This window comes from Athene cunicularia, assembly GCF_003259725.1.
Source record: "Athene cunicularia isolate RWA chromosome 1 unlocalized genomic scaffold, athCun1 chr1_part1, whole genome shotgun sequence".
In the NCBI taxonomy this organism is placed as follows: Eukaryota; Metazoa; Chordata; class Aves; order Strigiformes; family Strigidae; genus Athene; species Athene cunicularia.
Genome location: NW_020799091.1, coordinates 71,077,396 through 71,098,228, shown reverse-complemented (window position 1 = coordinate 71,098,228; position 20,833 = coordinate 71,077,396). Strand labels below are relative to the sequence as shown.

The 20,833-nt window shown below is 37.4% G+C and overlaps 1 protein-coding gene across 3 annotated transcripts in view; it reads left to right on the top strand.

Annotated features, from left to right (window-relative positions):
* The window catches only part of OCA2 (OCA2 melanosomal transmembrane protein), a 227,963-nt gene that overhangs the window by 106,846 nt on the left and 100,284 nt on the right, over positions 1–20,833 (top strand). For all 3 annotated transcript variants that reach the window (XM_026859053.1, XM_026859036.1, XM_026859045.1), the window contains exons 13-15: positions 205–329; positions 3,804–3,942; positions 12,780–12,912. In XM_026859053.1, the coding sequence (XP_026714854.1) occupies positions 205–329; positions 3,804–3,942; positions 12,780–12,912 (397 nt within the window). The remainder of the gene's footprint in view (positions 1–204; positions 330–3,803; positions 3,943–12,779; positions 12,913–20,833) is intronic.

Below are 20,833 nucleotides of genomic sequence, written 5' to 3'. Positions count from 1 at the left end.
ATGAAAGGTTTTCTCACTTTCATGAAATGTTTTCTTGCTAAATTAATATTGGAGAGGGTGCTGCTGGAGGTGCATGGAGTAATAAATACACTGAGCCCACTGTTGCCTCATCTTTGGTGAAGTTGTTTTCTCTGTCATTTTTTGGAAACTAAGCTGGAGTGATCTAGTCTCTTAATTTTGTTTCTATTTGTTTGTTTTTATTAGGCTTATCGATTCTCTAGAGGCAAGGTGTGGGCCATGATTACACTTCTGTGCCTCTTTGCTGCAATTCTTTCTGCATTTTTGGACAACGTTACTACTATGCTACTCTTTACTCCAGTAACCATAAGGTACTTTATTGTTATGGTTTTGGGCTTGGTCATTTTAGCCAGCAATCTGTAGCAGACATGTGTGCAAAATGCTTGTTTAGACCTTTTTTGATCATCTAAATGGAAATCAAAACTTCAAATAGTCCTATTGTAGTAGGGTAAACAGCTAACGTTTTCAATCAGTTGCCTTTTCCCTTTAATGGTGAGTGCATATCTGAAGCCTGTTACACTGTCTTGGTAGCTAACTATTCTGGTTTGTCTCCATTATCTGAACTGCAATAGCATATTGCACCAAATGCTCCCTAGTAGATAAATTTTTTTTTCCCTTAAGCGGGGAGAATTTTTTAATTAAAACTGCCTTGTCCTTTACTGACTAGTAACTATGTATGATTTTAGATAGTAATTTATGTTATAGTGAAGTTGTTATCCCTTCTAATACTAGTGGAAAATAGACTTTAAAAATGAAAGCTTTGTTTTGGAATATGAGACTTTGAATTTTCTTCCTGCTGGTGATCATGACACTGGTACAGCCACTGGTTAATTCTACAATTTGAGATTAGATTTTAATAGAGAACAGAGAATTTAATTACTTCAGATTTCTGTAAATTAATAACATGTGATTTGTAACTACATTTAATCTATGTGTGATTATATTACTGTTTAACCTGAATTTAACCTGTGTCTGGCAGTCAACTCTGGTTAATTCAGTACAGTTTTGGAAAGACCTAGTGTGCTTTTAAAATGATCCCGAGTGATGTAATGCTTGCAGTCATCACATTAAAGTACACAGAATTCTATTAAGATATGCTCCCATTTTAAAATGTAGTGTAAAGCAGTAAAAAACAATTTTGGAAGTGGAATTTATTCTAGATTGGAAAACAGCTTGTGAATGAAAGATCCATTTGTCCTCTGTCTGATTATATTTTAAAGAGGTTGTTTTGCCTTACTCCAATCAATAATTTCACCTCTAGCAGTAAGCAACACAGGAACTATTAAACACCAAGTTTTCTTTAGCTGTGTTGCAGAATAATTTGAATTAACTATACTTGGGAATGGACTGAAATCCAGGCATCAATACATCATGAACTGCTGTTCACAGGCAGAGCTACTATAGCATTTATGCTTTTTCAAAGCATCACAGAGTAGCCCAGGTTGGAAGGGTCCTCAAAAGACTGTCTGGTCCAACTTTTCCTGGGAAAGAGAGCCTAGATGAGACTAGCACCATATTCAGTCATGTCTTGAAAACCTTCAGTGATGGGGACTCTACCACGTCCCTGAGGAGGTTGTTTCAGTGGTTAATTCTCACCATAAAAATGTTTTTTCTTATGTTGAGATGAAATCTCTCCAAGTGCAACTTGTACTTGTTGGCCCTTCTCTTCTCCATGTGGCTCCTTGGGAACAGAGAGCCTCTGTCTTTGTAGTCACCCTTTAAGTACTGGAGTTTTATATTAAGTGTATGCCAAGTACTAAATGTACCAAGTACAAACTCATACTAAATGAGTTTGCAACACTGAAGAAGGGGAAAATCACTATGCAGGAAATATTTGTATTTGAATCACTATCAAAGCTAAAATAAAATTTTGTCTTGCCTAATAAAACCAAATAATTACCTATTTTAAAAATAGGGGGTCTTTTTTATTTTTTGTTTTTATTTTATTTTACTACCATTGTCTTCAGCCCTTGTTTACACCTTCACTATATTTCACTGTACTGTCATTGCCATGGAGATAAAGCTTGCAGAAAATCCTACTGATTCTATGGATATAAAGATTTATATTTCCATTAATAAGGTGCAGAGCAATGATACTTATTTCACTCTGCATTTTGTAGTAAGCTGATAAAAAAATTAATAACTACCCATTTTTAGCTATAGTTTATTTTCAAGATACTTTGTTATTGGGAACTGGAAAAGGCTAATTGTTGTTCACATGGGGAATTATATAATCAGGGTACGTAAACTGAAGTTTGATCCTACCATATAGCTAACACATTCTGATGGGTTTATACTTTGCCTTTGGCTTTTTTGGCATATGTCAGAGGTTCTTCCTTCAAGATATTGATAGGTCCATCAAAAAGAAAGGATCACTAAAGAAAAGTTAAGGTTATATTTTGAAACATTTGGAAATCAAGGAGTGATGAAGAAAATTACAAATATAGTTGTGATCTTGTACCACAATTGATACAGTTGGACCAGCTGTACTACAAAGTACCCTTTATCTGCATAATCTTATGCTATTGGGGAAATAGTGTACTTTTACACAGTTATTTTGTTCTGGAGTTTTTATGGGTTGACGTATGTGTCATCTGACTTTTTTTTTTTTTTTCTGTTTTAAATTGACACTCTTGGTGACAGTGTAAGTGTATCAAGTTAAGCTTTTGTGCAATACAATCTTTTCTTTTTGAAATATAAGTTTTAATAGTACAGACTTAGACTGAATAGTAAAGCTCAATTCTTCCTTCAGGGAAATGTGTGACAGCACTACAGCAAAATCAATCTTGAGAAAGTATTCTTGCTACCAACTCTTCCCCCCTCCTGTACTAGTTAGAGGGGGCAATCATTTAAGTGTGGCCTCCATCTTTACACACTGGAACAACGTTTTGATAAGCAGTAAGCAGGAAAGCAGTTGTTCCTTATTCCAAACTGCTTAAGTGTGACCTTAACTTTCAGTGTTTAATACCATGGCCAAAGTTTAAAGTCAAACTTGTACTTCAGCAATGAGTGGACTGTGCAGATCTTAATCTGTGTGAAGATTACTGTAAGTGGGCTCTCAGCTGAAATGGATCATGAGGTTACCGAGTCAACCCCAGTATTTCCCAGAGCACTTTAAGATGCTTCTTATTAAAGAAGCATCTTACTAAAGAAGCATTAAATATTCTTGAACAGCTAAAAATATTTTGAGATTTTTTTAATAATGAGGAATGGGTATTTTCTACTCTTGTATTACAAATAGAAATGATCAAGCTTTAGAGAAGGGGAAAAATAGGAACAGAATAAACCAGAAAAACCTAGGCTGAAAACTGAGGTTTCTAATAGATGATTTACAGCTTATAGGTTGCCTGCACAGTCCTCATACTGAATACAAAGCCTGTGGTTGTCTAGAATAGTTTTCCATAGGTCAGTGTAGCCTGGGAACATTGTTTAAAAAGTTCTATGACACTAAGAATTTGACATGCTATTTTCTGTGTAGTCCAACTCTTGTAATAGTTGATTGCTTTTAATGAAATGCTTTATAAAATGCATCGATTTTGTAACTATTAATTATTACATCATAAATGTAAAAACCTAATTTTTGCATATATGTTGCTATAATTGCTGTAGTACATATAATGTAGCACAGCTGAACCTTTAACAATGTACACAGACAAAAATATTACGTTTAAAATCCTGCAATTTTTCAGTGAAATGACTGCATTTTGTAAATTTTTATAAATTTTAAGATATAAGGTAATTTAGTTATAAGGTAAGAAGTTAATTTCATTCTTTTTATACTGCAGGCTCTGTGAAGTACTTAATCTTGATCCTAGGCATGTCCTGATTGCAGAAGTAATCTTCACAAATATTGGGGGAGCTGCCACAGCTGTTGGGGATCCTCCAAATGTGATTATTGTCTCGAACCAGGAGCTGAGAAAGAAGGTATGTACTGCAAGCTGTTTGACTACTAAAATTAAGTACTGATATTGACTTATGCAGTGTTGAACCCTCTTTCCCCAGACAGCAACATAAACAGAACAGAATCCACTTTTTCTGCCACACTATTTCTTTCTTAGTAGGATGATCAGACAGAATAGAGTGATCTTTTGGGGACAAAACTGTGGTGAAGAATAGACTGTTTGACACAGACTGAGAATACCATTTCCCTTTTTAAATTTTTTTTTGTGGTGGTGGGGAGGATTTCATTATCAATGGCAAAGTGAAGAAGGAAGCAAAACAATGGAGGGGATAAAGAGAAGGCAGTAAGTTGGAAAAAAAGAAAAATGAGAAAATGAAGATGAAACTCTAGACTTATATTTAGAATAGGCTTTCTCTCAAAAGTTAAATAAATGGAGACAATTCAGTTCCTTTTCTGAAATTTCAAACCAGAAATACTTGACATATGCAAAACCCACAATGTGGGAGGCTGCGTTGCCCCTGTAAACTCATGCCATACGTGACTGCTGCAGGCAGAGACTTTGTCCTTCAGCCGCAGTCCAAGGAGATGTGGTGGGTGAGACGAGAGAGGAGGCTTCTCCCATGCAGTACGGGCTGCAGCTGGCTCCCACCTCCTGCCAACATTTTGGTATCCTGAGGCTGCAATGACAGATTTTAACTTCCAGCACTCTGCTCTTCTGCCGTTTCGTTTTGCTGGGTGACTGGTGCCAAAGGGAAGTCTATGGTCACTGGTGCTGGGTGGGGCTGCAGGACTCCAGACACCTGCCAGCAGAACTGTCCCAGTCCCACCATCTCCTCCCACCCCCATAGCCCTCTCTTCCCTGTGGACAGACATAGCCACTGCAGGCAGTTCATGTTTGTGTGTCTTCCCTGCTTTCAGCTATCCCTGCCTCCCCTGAACAGGGGAGCATCAAATCCCACTTCTGCCTCTAACACTGTGCTCCCCAGTATCCCTTGGTGCACCACCCATCTCTGGTGTGTTGGGGGGCAGCAGGGAGGCAGTCTGCTCAGGATGCAAGGGCCAGGCCCTCCTGGAGTGGGGTAGCTCTGCCCTCCTCCTGCCCCTGCACCACCACCACCACCAAGCAGCACGATGGAAGGGACAGTAATGTAATGGGCAGGTCTGTAGGATCACCAGGCATGTGTTTTCTGTTTTAGCCAGGTGTCATAAACCCCCCAAATAAATAAATCTAAAGGAATTCAATGTAGTGTATGGGCTAATGTGAAAATACCTTTGCAAGTGGGATGAGGGCATTGTAGTATAAAACTCTATATTTTTTTATTTGGAGTCAATTATGTTTCTATTGCTGCACCAAAAAACGATGTCTTCTAATTAACTGAATTGAATACTGTCCAGGCTGGAAAATGTCTTAGAAAGTTCATGGTATTTAATAAGTGCTTACCTTCAAATTATTTGAAATGTCCTGCAATTGATTTGTTTGGGTGATGACTTTGGAGACTCTGTAATATTTCTGGCTGAGGATTTGCTAGCTAAATTTTACATTTTAAAATACGAAATCTGTGCCACTATTTAAACGTTCTATTCTGAAAGAGAATAATTAGCACCTGCCATGCAGGTCATTTTCCTAAATATTCAGAAACTCATAATCTCTGTAGAACCTTTAGAAGTGGCTGTAAACATGGGAAGCAATTAAGCAATAACGTTGAGAGGAAACAATTTTACATTTCTCTTGAATGAGATATTGATAATTATTGATAATTTTAGGAGGACTGAGATGTATATATATTCTGGCAAATGTGACAAAGCAAATTCTGTATTTGAAACAAGCACAAAAACTTTACAAATGTTTTCACACCTTTTGTTGCATCACAGAAATAAGAACATAATAAAATAGATCAGATTCCACACAGGACCATGGGGCTTGTACTGCTTCCTTCCTATATTCCCAACTGTTACATCTATGTGTATAAGCAAAAGAGCATCATTGGCTCTGAGGCTGAATGGCATGGACTGGCTTATGTCCTCACTGCTTAGGGCTCACCCCCCACCCAAGGAGATTTGCCTGGGAGAATGCTGGCAGGAGTAACTGGATAAAGCCAAGAGTGAGGGTGGGGAAGGAGCTGAACCATCTGGCTTCTGTCAGTCTGTTCTGCTGAACTAATAGTGAGATTCCTAATTTTGTCCGTTTCTGCATGCTTCCTTTTATTCAGAAAAAACATAGACATTGTTATCTTGTTTCTGAAACACTTCTAGCAAAGGCTTCTGTGAGGAAGGGTTATATGATAAACCCCAAATCTGCCTCTAAAATGCATGGGGTGTCTGCTATATTTGTACCAAACAAAATTTTTTACTTTTTTTTAGAAAAAGTGTTTCAGAGGTAAAAGTTCTTGAATGCAGTAATGGCATTTTGGAATCAGTGCTTCATGCAATATTTTTTATAGTATACAGGCTTACTTGGGTAACTGCCCCTGTAGGAGGCTGAATAGTGTATTGGGCTATGTAGACGATTGTTTATTCTGTTAGGTACAATCAGAAGGAGAATTTTACCAGTCTTCCTGAACTTTTACTGTTGTACATCAACCTCTAAAAGCAGCCTAGTAAGATATTACACAAGTTTGCACTTTCTTAGGAAACCTTGGTTGTTATAGCAATACAAAATGAAGTGCAGCCGTGTTACTTTGGGTGCTGTTATGGGATTATAGCATTTGAAAGGCTTTATTCTTTGTTTACTGTAGTGCTGGAGAAATTTTTCCCCTAGGTTCTGGGAAAAACTCATGTCATATTAAGAATATTTTATTTAAAGTATGTTTAAATAAATAAGCTTTTTGTTACAGTTTACTCATTAAAATGTAGGGATAAGTCTGCTTATTTGTCTTGAGATGCAAATGGATGCCAAAAGGATTTTTTCTTTGTAGCAGTGGTTAATTTATAATACTGACATATTCCCTATATGCTTGGAACCAGTGGAATTGTTTGCATAAGAGAGGAAGATTTGTTGTACTCTTGCTTATTCTTAGTTGGAGTTGGAAAAAGTTTCACAAAGTAATATTTTAGGGAAGGAAAATAAGATTTATTAATAGCAAATGGAAAACTCATTCAGTTAATACAAGCCTTTTTTTTTTTTTTTTTTTAAATTTTTTTTTAACCTTCAGAATACTGCTTACTGAGTGGCTACTGTTAGCAAAATTATATTTTTATCTTGAAGAGATATGTGCTTCACATGTTGGGAACTCCATTTTTACGTGCAGAACAGGGCATGAACCCATTTGAAATGGTCATTGCTTTCAGAAAGGTTGAACTTCGAGTCCTCTATATTTGGTAACTTCACTAATATCTACAGTCACACCTTTGAAATCAGAATTTTCTTGTGCTCTAAGTTTAGACTGTGATTACAAGTTCTTTAGAGAATGGCTGATGATAAGTCTCCAGAACAAAACAATGTTGTGAACACAGTGTGCACTAGTGTATCTAGCTTTAATCTGCCTAAAAGAAGTAATGATAAGAGCAAAGGCAGTTTTATCATGTGTTAGCCACTGTGTTATATCCTCTTATTTACTGTCTTGGTTCGCATGTGATAAAGTTTGTACTATTAACCTGATATGTGCTGACAATGTTGGGGTTTTGGCATCCCACTCAGTGTTCTTCCTGTCACTTAAATTTAATTCCCTGGAAAATGAAGAGCCATCAGGTTCTCCTGTTCTGCCTTTTGGAAACTTTCAGCCTTCATGCTGAAATTTAACATGATGTGATGTTAGTTTATTATATTTCATGTAAAGTTGTGCTACCAAAAATTTATGAATAAAAGTAGATAATTCTGAAAAATGGAAGAGAAAAAATTCTATACATGAATCTATAACAGTATTTCAAGCACTGGCAGATTGTGAAAAGGATTCCTGTAGTTTACTAGGCTATTTGTGGATATATATCTCGAAAATAAATAAATAAATAAATAAATAAATATTTATATTGCTGGATACAAGATTGTTAAAACTTTTAATCAATTTGTAGAATCCCTACCCTTACTGTCAATGTTTCACTGATTTCTTTTCTCAAGAAAAAATTAAATCCTAGGTAAGGAATATGAAATAAAATGTATGGATTTATGACGGATTTCAGATATTTTTCGCATCTCTGCATGTAGTAATCATTAAAGAGTATAGTGCAAGACGGTTCATCACTGTCTCAGATAAGCATTATCTACATGTAACTGTTAAACCATCAGTGATTTCTGACGTCATGAGCAGTTCTCCCTGAGATAACTTATATCTCAGTCACTCAGCTAGAAGCAATCTTTAAACCAGTGTGGAAATAATAAATTACTTTTGCTCTTCCTAATTTTATTAGTTTTAAAATATTAAGTAAAGGTCATTCTGGCTAGAAGCACAGTATTGGCTGCTTCCTGAACCACTGCACCTAGCTATAATTTTTGCTTTCTCTTTGCTCTAAAATGGCAGATTTCTTCTGTTAAGGTTTGGATTACTAGCAGTTAATTTCACACCTCCAAAAGCAATAAAAAAAAATTATTATCAGGATGATAGAAATTTAGCATTTTAGGAAAACAGTATGATACTTCCTGCTCATATGAAACTGATATATTCGACTTTGCCTTTAAAACTGTAAACCAAGGAAAGATGCCCACTCTGTTTCATCTCTGAATCTGTAGACGGTGGAACCTTTAGGCTGTTGTCTTGCTAAAATAAAATCTTTAGATTTTCTGTTGACTGGGAAATGGGAGAAATTTAATGCAATCAGCATAGCCTCAAGTAAGGGACATTTGAAACATGTATTGTATTTATCTGATGGATTGAAAACTCCTGGAAGAAAAGTATTTCTTGCCTATTGTGCATGCCAATTTTATTTCAGTCTATTGTGCAGGAAAAAGAGAATCTTTATGAAAATGACATTTTGTTGTATGCAGCAGACACGTGGAGCACTTTCATGTATTTTTACAAGGCTGAATCCTGGCCCCAGCTGTGCAGAGGACTCAGGAGGTATAAAATGTGTTATCCACAGCCACAAAGGGTATGAATGTAGGCTCTGTGGAGATTTTGCATGCCCTTTCTAGGGTGTGGGAAAGGGAACAGGAGCAACTGTGCTACCATCTTGGTATCCTCTGCAGCATTGTTTGTATCTGTGGTATGGTGTAAACACTTTAGTCTCTTAAAGTTCTCCGCAGACTGCCAGTTGACTACTAGGTACCTGACAATGCCTTCGCCTTCCCTGAAAGCATATTCTGTGTGCTTCAAAGAGGCTGGTGTGAAACACCCAGCCCAAAGCATCAGGGTGGCCAGTGGTCTGTTTTTTACCATGGGCCACTCTGATATCAGCCATAAAAAGGAGTGCACTTGGTAGTCCTCAGCCTCCTCATGGCTACAGGATACCAGTTGTTCAAGGCTAACTATCATCAGGATTCATTTTTACTCACTGGCTCTTGTGGATCAATGCATGGAGGTAATATGGGGAGGAAAGCCAGGAGCAAGGGATGGGAAGTTAATTAAATCCAGCCTTTCACTATCACAGGCAAAAGTTGTGTAAGCTCTTTCCTGAAATAAGCACACTCTGTGTTAGAAAACGATTTGTTTCAGCTGAATTGGAAAGCTGTTCTGCAGTTGCAGCAGAGCAGCATGTTTTCTTTTTCCTCAGGGATCTCAGAGATAAGAAAGATCAATGGAGCGATATTATGAAGTTTAACAAAATCCTGAATCTTAGCCCAGCTACTCTCTTTGAAAAGTTTGCGTAAGCTCCTGGACAGGATGCCAAAAAATCTAGCAGACAATTATTTTCTCTTGTGATGGTGTCTGCAAATCACTTTTAAGGCTCATCTATGTCAGCTCTTATGTCACAAAACTTTGTTAATCCTGATATTTTTTTAAGGGTATTGTGATCTCTATCTTATTTCAACTATTAGTCAGATCCTTCTTAACCTCATCATTTTAGTTCACCTTCTAGGTTGTTGTAATTTTCCTTTTCATAGAGAAATTATTTTTATTGGTTTCAAGTGACACATTTCTTGTGTCGTATTTTTTGTTTGAGAAGCTTCTGCATTGTGACATTTCAGTAACAAAACACAATTGTTTTGCTCTGAAATTGATGTGATATTCAAAATGTAGAGGCAAGTGACTTTGTAGATTTTTGCATTTTTTTCCAACGAGTCACTTCCTTAAATTCAAATCCCATTAACATGTGATGGAGACTTCACATATTTAAACTCGAGAGTTTCAAAGGATTCGTTGGGTTCCTATTTTGCTTTTTTATTTCCTACTCTAGCAATTATCTTTATGCTGGAATGTCTCCGCAGAGAATTTCTGCTGGCATACTCTGCCTGGTAGTTGGCATCCTTCTTCATGTCATGGACACATTGCTGCCAGCCTAAGAAAAGCTTCATCTCCACTGCTGTTTGTAAAACTAGATTGAGTGCAAAAGTAATTTTTCTGCTTCTGGTAATTCTGGTTTGAGTATATTCTGACCACCTCTAATTACTCTATTGCTCCTCAACCAGCTGTGTCCCAGTCATTTTGTTTTTCAGAGAATGAATTTTTTTTCAGTCAGATTTAGGCGTTGTTATTTTGGCTGGTGTAGTTTCAATGTTTTTACAGCTTAATTCCTTTCAGCTTCCTACCTCTCCTTAGGCCATTTTAGAGACCATAGAAAACTGAATCCTAACTTTGCATACTGCCTGAACTGTTTAGTGGCACAGTGTCAATATATGAGAAATTTCCAAACTAAGGCCAGTTCACCTTGCTTTTAAGGATTCTGATTTTTTTTTTCCAAAATTTTCTGATCTTTCTTTTTGGCTACAATCTTAGAGGCAACCCATATATAAATTAGACTTACTGTCAATTTTAAATGGCTGTAATTAAGGACATACACATGGGGGACATGGACTCTATATACTTTGGGGACAGGTCTCACAAACATTGAGCCTTTGCAGATTTTCAATTATTTTTTTTCTCATTGGTATTTGTAAATTTCCTGGAGTTATGAATGTTGTTTATCCTTCATAGAAATGTCTCCTGTAGCTCTGAATCATAACTTGATGCCCAGAGGCCAATTTTTTCTGAACATTTATAAAAATTGACTTGTATATTCTGTCTTGAAGAGACGTCAGACTTTTGACTGGCTGACCTATTATGTAGGCAAACTGAATGAAGGTATATTATTTTCCTTTGGGGTATCATGTTTTTCTGTCCGATTTTTAAAACAATTATTTTCCAATTCCTAAAGTGTCTTCCTTCTATTTTCATAAAAGAAATGGCAGTAGCTGAGTTATAATGAAAGGTTGGTGAATGAACAGGTATACAGTTTCACCTTTTAGTTGCTGGAGAGTAGAAGAGGCAGGAAATCTACAATTAAATAGCAACTAAGAATGATTTTCTTTATCTCATGAAGCTGAAGCCTGTGTTTTTAATAGGATAAAATTCTAATCCTAGATCTGTGTATTTATGGTTTGAGATTTATTCAACTGTCTACAAACTATGGATTTTTTTGCAAAAGAGCACTAATCTTTATCTAGCTGTGAAAGTTCTTTATGACTTTAATCAGTTTCTTGTGTCATGTGTCTTTTTATTATGCCCCGTGGTGCAATAGAGAAGCATTTTTTTTCCTTTTTTGAACCAGAGACCTCTCAGCTGGGACATTTCCACATAAATTCTTTTTGTAGGAGATAATATAGAAGAGCACACATTTAAGGGTAGTAAGTCCCCAGGGATCTTGATACACAGGAGTTAATATAAGCTAATGCTGCATGGGAAGCTGTTTTTAATATGTATTGACATTAGAGAAAGGTCTGTAAGTTGCACACAGTATTTGGTAAAAGACAAGTCACTATAGAGTCATAGAGATGTGGCACAGGGAGATTCCATGACTTTCTAAAGTCTATGGGAAACTGGTCAATGATCTGAAAATTCAGTTTGGACAACCTGAGATATCCAGGGCTTGGACCATGCTTTCTTTCAAGTGTCACAGAGCGGCTCGGCTGGAATCACCAGTTCAGACAGCCTTTGCTTTGTGAATATGACAGCTCCTTGCTACCAGAGTACTTGGATATGATTCCCCTGGTAGCTTCATGGACAACTTATTTTGGACAGGCTACTTCAGAAGTTCCCAGCCCAAAGGCTAACCTGATCCACTACAGTGTGTGTAATATGGAATCATGGAATAATTCAGTTGAAAGGGGCCCTGGAGGTCATCTAGTCCAACATCCTACTCAAAGCATGACTAATTTGAAAGTATTAGGGCAGGTTGCTATTATTCTTTCTTACTGCTTAAACCAGTAGCTTTTTAATATATTCTGCCTAACCTTTTGAGAACCCCTTTATTAAAGGGTTTCATTATGCAAAATGTAAAGAAATGTGTCCATTTATTAACCAGGCAGGAAAATAAACAGAATATTGACATATAATGTTTTTATTGTAGAATAATGTTTGTGAATTTAGATGAAATCCTTGTTCAGATAGAATTATTGTAAATATCCATGTTGTCATCAGTTTAAAACAAAAGCTGATCATTAAAATTTAACTATTTCTATGATTCATTGTGATTTAAAACAAATTTAAAGTGATTTAAGTGAAAAGTGAAAGTTAATGATTCAGTTTGCTGGTGGCTTTTTTTCCTATCTGTATCAGGAACTCAAAATGTATTTCAGAATAACTCCTAATGCTATTTTTTACTTCCCAGAATTAAATTGTAATGTAGCTCATCTACTTGAAACAGATGAAATACAGCATATACTGTACTTGGAACTTGCTTTATTGCTTTATATTTATTATTGATATTTAAAGTACATAGTCAAATACTTTTCTCTGTAAGTAATATAGAAAAATAACTGATTTTTAATTTAGGTTTTCATTTTTATTTCCAGGGATTGGATTTCGCAGCCTTCACAGGGCATATGTTTGTTGGCATCTGCCTTGTTGTTCTGGTCTCCTTTCCTTTTCTCAGACTGCTTTACTGGAACAAAAAACTTTACAATAAGGAGCCAAGTGAAATTGTTGGTAAGTGTGAGCATGAAAACATTTTTATAATTACTACAGTGAATATATGCTAAATAGAAACTGAATAGTGCTTACTACAATGTTGTCCTCAGATGGAAGTGACCACTTTCCTTCAGCCTCTGAACATTAATTGTTTCACTAATAATTTAGATTTTACTTTTAGTTGTGATATTTTCTGACTTTTAGATATGGATGTTTTTCTGGTGCAAAGGTTGAGATGTTGACTTGAATTATTAAATATATTTCAAAATTTATAGGGATATTTTGCATCATTTATAGTCACAGGCTTGAATACCAGGGTGTTCTGTATCGCAACAGACAACACCTGCTCAAGGTGCTGAGTTCACAAACTAGCATTAGAAATATCCCAGGTTTCCCTTATGACAGGCACAGTGCACTGATGCATTTCCTCACTGCTGGTTTTCTTCCACTGGATTTTTTCAGTAATCTTTTCCTGGTCTATAGTCAGTGAAAGAAAGTGGTGTATAATTTCTATAATTCAGTAGAACTAAATCTATGTCTTTTTTAGGTTGCTCACCTCCGTAGTCTCTAGAAGTCTTGGTGAAGCTGTTTTAATTGCTGTTGAGTATGTTGGTCCCTTTTTGTCTTCACACTTTTATGCCTTTCCATTCAGTTGTTTGATGTTTTCATGTTCACAGGCTTCTGTTTCATTTGTTAAGCTTAATAAACTCCAAACTTTCACAATTTCTTTATGAGGAAGAAATAATTCACTAAGTATAATTTCTTAGTAAGCTTTATACAAAGATAGTTGAATATAATTTTCTTCCCTGTGACAGATGCTTTTTTCACTTTTGGCTACAGCAGACAGGATTCAGGCTTCCACTGACCATGCAACACATGTTTTCCTGTCCTGTGTGACATCTCTGAACCTGTGTGCATGGGGTCTGTTTAGCATGGAGATGACAACTTTTGAAATGGTTGATAGAACTTGCCTCCATTTATAATCTGTGGGGAAAGATAAACCCTTCTAAAGACTAACATAGTTGCTTACAATAGAACAGATATATTGCAGCCCCCAAAAGTTTATTTCTCTCTTTGAGTATAAGGGGAGTCCAAGGTGACTAACTCAGTGGTAGAGATCTTCGTGACAGGTAACTAATTTAGGCAAAATGAGTACCACATGTAGTAATGCCTTGTTCCAGGAACAATTAGCTTTAGCAGTAGAATTTTATTAAAAAGACAGAAGTGACTGTCCTTTCTTCAGTGAATTGTGCTATGTCTCTTGAATCCCATATGATAGAAGGGTCAGAGAAGAGACTTCACTGCTTAGGAAGTTAGCTCTGTGCAGACATTTGGTTTTGAGGGACTTCAGCACAAGACATGCTCAGCCTACTTGTTCATCATTTAGGGGCCAAAGTCTTTCCAAGTGTTAAGAACCAAAGCATTTTTGAGGTGTTCTAGAGGTGATACTACTTAACTGTTTTATAAGAAAATTAAGGAGACTTTTCCTTCTATATATTTGCCTCATATGAAATATGAATTTTCATTACTGTGCCATTGTAAAACAGCTGAGCCTTTCTGTACACTTGGATGTTTGATCCTGAGAGGAAGAGAAATAAAGCAATGAACTCAGTGCACAAAATGTATAGATATTTATTTCTCTCTGACACTACAAAGTAAGATTTTTCAGAAAGCCATCAAGAATCTTCTTTTCCTGCCTTCTTGTACCAAAGGAAGGTGTTGCGAGAAGTCTTCCTTACCAGGTAAATAAATCTATTGACTATATACTTCTGGGTCAGCAAGAGGAAAGACTTTACCAATATAGAAGACCTACCTCAGTTTACATTTAATCAGTTTCCATTCAAATATCTAGAATTTTATCTTGAGTGCCAGGAATGTCTTTAGAGAAAGTAAATTACTGAAAATAGGCAGTACTAGTGTGCAGAAAGGGATGCTCTCCTCTCCTCACCATAGATGTGCCTTAAATTTGTCAATTTGAGATAATGGTTGACTTTTGTCTTATGGGAAGACATCATTACCTAAAATCCATAAAAAAAATTAATAAGAAGCATGGGTGAATGATCTTCCTACTAGTCTGGTCAAAGTTAGTACTTTGAAGAGAGGTGAAAAATTTATTAGCTAAACCACTCCCAAGTTGTCCCCAGTAGACTACCGAAATGCATAATCTGAACAGGTGAGAAGTTGGCTCATGTTCCTATTGCTCCTTCTCTTTTTAACGGTAGATGAAATGCTGGACATGGCCCAGCAATGTGCACTCACAGCCCAGAAAGCCAATTGTATTAAGAGAAGTGTGGCCAGCAAGTAGAGGGAGGTGATTCTCCCCCTCTACTCCACTCTCATGAGACACCATCCAGAGTACTGTGTTCGGCTTTGGGGTGCCCCTTTCTTATAAGAAATAGCTTTTATAAGAAGGACATGATCCTGTTGCTGTGAGTCCAGAGGAGAGCTGTGAAGATGACTGGGGGGCTGGAGAACATCCCTTATGAGGACAAGCTGAGAAAGTTGAAGTTGTTCAGTCTGGAGAAGAGAAAGCTCTGGGGAGACCTTACTGTGGCCTTTCAATACTTAAAGGGAGCTTATAGGAAAGATGTGGATGAACTTTTATCGGAAATAGCATGGCCAGCAGGGACAGGGAAGGGATCTGACCCCCGTACTTGGTACTGGTGAGGCCGCACCTCGATTCCTGTGTTCAGTTTTGGGCCCCTCACTACAAAAAGGACATTGAATGACTCGAGCGTGTCCAGAGAAGGGCAACAAAGCTGGTGCAGGCTCTGGAGCACAGGTTGTACGAGGAGCGGCTGAGGGAACTGGGGGTGTTTAGTCAGGAGAAGAGGAGGCTGAGGGGAGACCTCATCGCCCTCTACAGCTCCCTGAAAGGAGGTTGCAGAGACCTGGGGATGAGTCTCTTTAACTAAGTTACAAGCAACAGGACAAGAGGTAAAATGGCCTCAAGTTGCACCAGGGCAAGTTTAGACTGGATATTAGGAAGCATTTCTTTACAGAACGGGTTGTTGGGTGTTGGAATGGGCTGCCCAGGGAGGTGGTGGAGTCCCCATCCCTGGAGGTGTTTAAGAGTTGGGTCAACATAGCGCTGAGAGATATGGTGTAGTTGGGAACTGTCAGTGTGAGGTTAATAGTTGGACTGGATGATCTTTAAGGTCTTTTCCAACCTAGACAATTCTGTGCCTTTTAGTAGAGCCTGTAGTGATAGGACATGAGGTAATGGTTTTAAACTAAAAGAGAGTGGAATCAGACTAGATATAAGGATGAGGGTGGTGAAACACTGGAACAGGTTGCCCAGAGAGATGGTAGATGCTCCAACCCTGGAAACATTCAAGGTCAGGCTGGATGGGGCTCTGAGCAACCTGATCTAGTTGAAGATGTTCCTGCTCATTGCAGGAGGGTTGGACTAGATGACCGTTAAAGGTCCCTTCCAACCCAAACCATTCTATAATTCTATATCAAAATGCTAATTATAGAGCAAGTTTCTACCTGTTCTACACAGGGCTTAAGAATGAGAATCCTTTGTGGAATAGATTATCTCTGGGAAAGGATTTGTCTTTTTGTTGGAAAGAAACCTTTGAAACCTCCCAGATAAAATCCTTCGTAATTATGCATCATTATAAAAAATTATTACTTTTCTTTATTGCTTGGATATATATTATTAAATATTTGGTATTCAGCATTTTTTGGTAACTTTCCAACTTTCTTATTTAAAAAGAATTAATTTGTTTTTATTAATTTCTTATTTTCTAATAAAGTCATAGCAATAATTATAGTTGTTATATACTTAAATTATCTTTAAAAGTGCCAACTTGCAAGGTGCCTTGAGATAAGTAATATCTAAACAGTCAAAAAATTTGTTCTACCAACCGTGAGCAATTGTGATGTAATAGCATTATTTTGTGAATATATATTTTAGAAAAAATAATTATTTTAATTTTTCTTTATCTCTAAACTTTTAAAGCATATGTTTGGGATTTTAAAGAAATTTTTATTAATTTGAATAGTACAATTAATTTGCCGATGTAATTTTTTGCCAATGAAACACTATACTAGTGAAACACTGGCTAGCATATTTCCCTCAATTCATGTCTGTAATCTTTGTTACTTGCAGCTTAGTATGTTCAGATGTAGCAGTTTCCTAATCAGAATACCATGTGTTCTTATAATCAGCTGCTCCTCCATTGCTGCAAAGCTAATCAGTAGCTGTTCAATTAGAGCAAATGCTGAAGAGCTACTCTTCTGAAAATTTCTGTGAAAAGGGAAGAGAAAGCAACCAACACAGCTCCATCAGGAGATAGCTGTTGTGGTTTGGATTTGCAGAATGTCCTTCAAATTGCTTTCAGAGGTCCTTCCATCTCAGGTTGCAATGATTCTATAATAACTTCACATGGTTTATTTGAAGTAGCTGTTTTAATCAACTAAATACCAGCCTTCCCTCAGCCTGCCCCCAATTAGCAATTAAAAAAGATATGTAAGACTCAACTGGTATATTATTCTCCACAGATTTTTTTTTTCCCTGTATGCCATGTGTTTTAAGATTTTTCTGTTGCTTTGGGGTACACAGATTACTGAGAATGGATAAACACTAATTTTTAGAACAGACAATGCTGTTATTCTGGTGATATCTTGGAAAATTAATTTCATTGTTGTGTGTTACCAGTGTCTTTAAATTTTCAGCTTTCAGAGTGAGCTGCAGCACCTGTGCAGCAGAAAAAACACATGTTCCTTCCCCAGGAGCCACTGTCTACCTGCGGTGGCTTGAAGTGTGGCATATTTCAAAAGAAAAAAGATTCTGAACTCAGTTGCGAGAGAGAAAATGTCTTTTTAAGAATGGAGGGACATTTTGAGGACTTTTTGAGTGTGACTTGCAGCTGATAAATCTGCACCTTGAACTGTGTGATGCAGAAAGAGATGCTAGGATTAGAACAGTAAACTGAAAAGGTTTAAAGAGTATATATATATACTTTCCCAAAAGAAAAAAGGGGGAAATAATAATACATGGGTGTAAGAGGAATTAAACTTGCTATTCCCCTCCTGCCCCAAAACTTGAAAACAAAGTTTTTACCTCCCTTAAATGTTAATAATACATTATTTAGTCCCTAGGAAGCATGACAATAAACTACTATCTAGCTGCAGAGATGTGGACCTCAGTGTTTGGGAAGGTGACTATCCTCAGGACAATGTATGGCACACGGTCTAGTGACAAGTATTATTATTGCCATTTTTGCCAAGAGGAGGAGTTTTCTCTTAGCACAACAACTTATTTGGCACCAGCTCCCCATTTTTCCTGTGTTGCTTGCTTCAGTTTCTGATTGTTTTGCTGGCTGAAAGAGAAACACACCGTTGAAGCAGGAGTGGTGATGCCAGGAGAGGGGGGAGCACGTTATTCTCTCTGGTGTAGTTCACTGTCTGCAGCAGCTGGGAAAATACTGTTATGGTAGTATGATAGTCAGTATGCAAAGCTGACAACAGAAGGAATTTTCTAATTAATCATAGTCATGTGTAAAGTGCTTAATGTGTGAAAAACACGGTGCTGTTTCCCACAACGTGAAATGTGGTAGCCAGATGAGTGAGCAAATCTGTTTCTTTCTTTCGTGTGGAGCTTTACAGCTGCTTCTCTAAGACAAGAAAAAGGAGAGGAGGAGGGGAAAAAAAGACATACAAAACCAGCAGTGAAAAGGTAGAAAGTCTAGAAAAGTAAAGAAGTAGAGGAGGGTTTCAGACATGTACAATTGACAGGACTGTGCTGCCTGCAAGATGTCCAGGCATTGTTCCTGGATTTAGAGTATGTACTGCTCACATTGTGCCTCATTTTGTGTGAAAATCTGCATGTTGTGTGAAACTCTGCAAAGAATGGCAGAGCTAAGGGGATGGTCAAGAGAGAAAACAAGGTAAAACTGAAAACTTATTTAGCACTTAATGTCTGGTGAGTTTCCCCCTCTGTGCCCCACAGGGACTACAAATGTCTGCTCTAGTACTTTGTGCTGCATGTGACTGACCAGAAGGTATAGCTCAGTGCTGACATTATTATTTTGTCCATGTGAACCCTCTATCACAGCTCTGAGATGCCTGCCTGGGGGAATGATCCCAAGGCCAGCTGGCCATGGTTAAAGGGCTAACGTCTTTATTGTTTTCTCAGGGCATGGGGTGTTGGGATGGCCTCTGCATCTTCTAACAGTAGTGCATGCCCTCACCCCATGCCCTGCAGTGTGATGGTACAACCTTTTGGTTTAATGCTGGGGAAGAACTACTGTGATGACTTGCAAGAAAACACCAATGCTGCTTCAGACAACTTGAATTGAAAAAAGCCCACGTAAAATAATAATGTCTAGGGGAACCGAGGGGACCCAGGGTAAGGTGTTATGTAGCATCAATACAGCTACATGTGCTGCTTGGGATCAGAGAACAGTTGTTAGCTTTATTTTAATTAGTAACATTTTTGTAACTGTAGGAACCATTTCTTGCTAGAATTAGTGAGAGGTACATCAAGTACCTAGCTGGATGAAGTAGATCGGCAAATCTCAATCCTGAGGTGCATTTGAACCTATGTAGGTACTTTACTGATTTCCAATAAACATTACTGGTATTTTAATTGTAATGTTGAAAGTAGTGGGTTGTCCTCACTTGAAAGTTGGTTCAGGTGAGGAAATCAGCAGGCAGATTATGCAGAGAATAATGTCCAAAGAAAGGAATACTTCAAGATATTTTTAAACATTCAACTCCAGTCTCAATCTGGATGACAGTTTGCAATATCCATTTCACTCTACAGTCCTCACCCAAGATGCTAAATTTGTGGGAATGTATGGGAAGCATTTTTAAATCTTGAAGGACAATGCAGATCAGGAAAATATTGGTGGCTTTTTTTTCTTTTTCTCTTCTCTGCAATCCAGTTGTATATATTAACAATGAATAGTTAACATTTTAACTCTGTGGATAACAGCATGCTGAACTAGAAGTTGAAACTTTCTTACAAATTATCTTGGGATCTAAGATTATATCTTGATGGTACCTATTGTGTCTTATTTTAAGGAACTGTAAGACTTTCAGTCTCAAAGGAACTAGCTAGTCTTAAGATCCCTGCAGACTTTTTGGATAATATATCAGGATCATGGTTTTATATTTGAAAATGTAAAAAAAAATTATCTGTCTTTTATTATTTGCACCTTCAGTAGCTCTTCTAATGATCAGGAATGAAAATTAGTGGAGTTATTTGCTTTACACATATTCAACATTTTTTGTATGTTTAAACATTTTAGATCATTTTATATTTAAAATCTTTTATATGTCCTTTGTACTGCTTTAGAGTTGATGGAGTATTCCCCCTGGAAAGAGGAAAATGTTGATCTCTCTTTTCTTGTTTTCAGATGACAAAAATAGTATTCTGACACTGCAATATCATATTATTTGCTTAGTGCACTGATAATATAGTCATCACAAGAACGCAGCTGTAATATTACTTTACCTGCCTTATGCAGAAAGAAAGTATAATATAGCGGCATTTTGAATTGATAAAGCTTTCTGAACAGCCTAACTCCTGGGGCTGCTGCAGCCTGCCCCAGCTTGCCCAGAGGAAGACTTCTGGGAGGTGACTTAGCTGTGTAACACCCTCTGAGCTTTGCGGTATTCTGCCCAGGCTCCAGCTGCTTTGCTGCAGGGATGAGGATGTCCTCTAAGTCCCGTGCCATGGATGCAATCCAATGCTGGGCAACCGAACTGGCCTTAGGTGCCTCGGTGACCAAATGGGGCTCCAGCTGTTGGACTTTGAGTTGAAAAGCTTATATAAATGCTCTGTATTGCTTTATGCAACATTGTGCAGATTTCTTGCATTCCTTTGCAGGTTTTTAGCTGAATAAGGCAAAGCATGGGGTGTTTTTTTACTGTTTTGAAGACCCTGCAATGTTTATGCCCTTGCTTATCTTTATCCACTGTGATG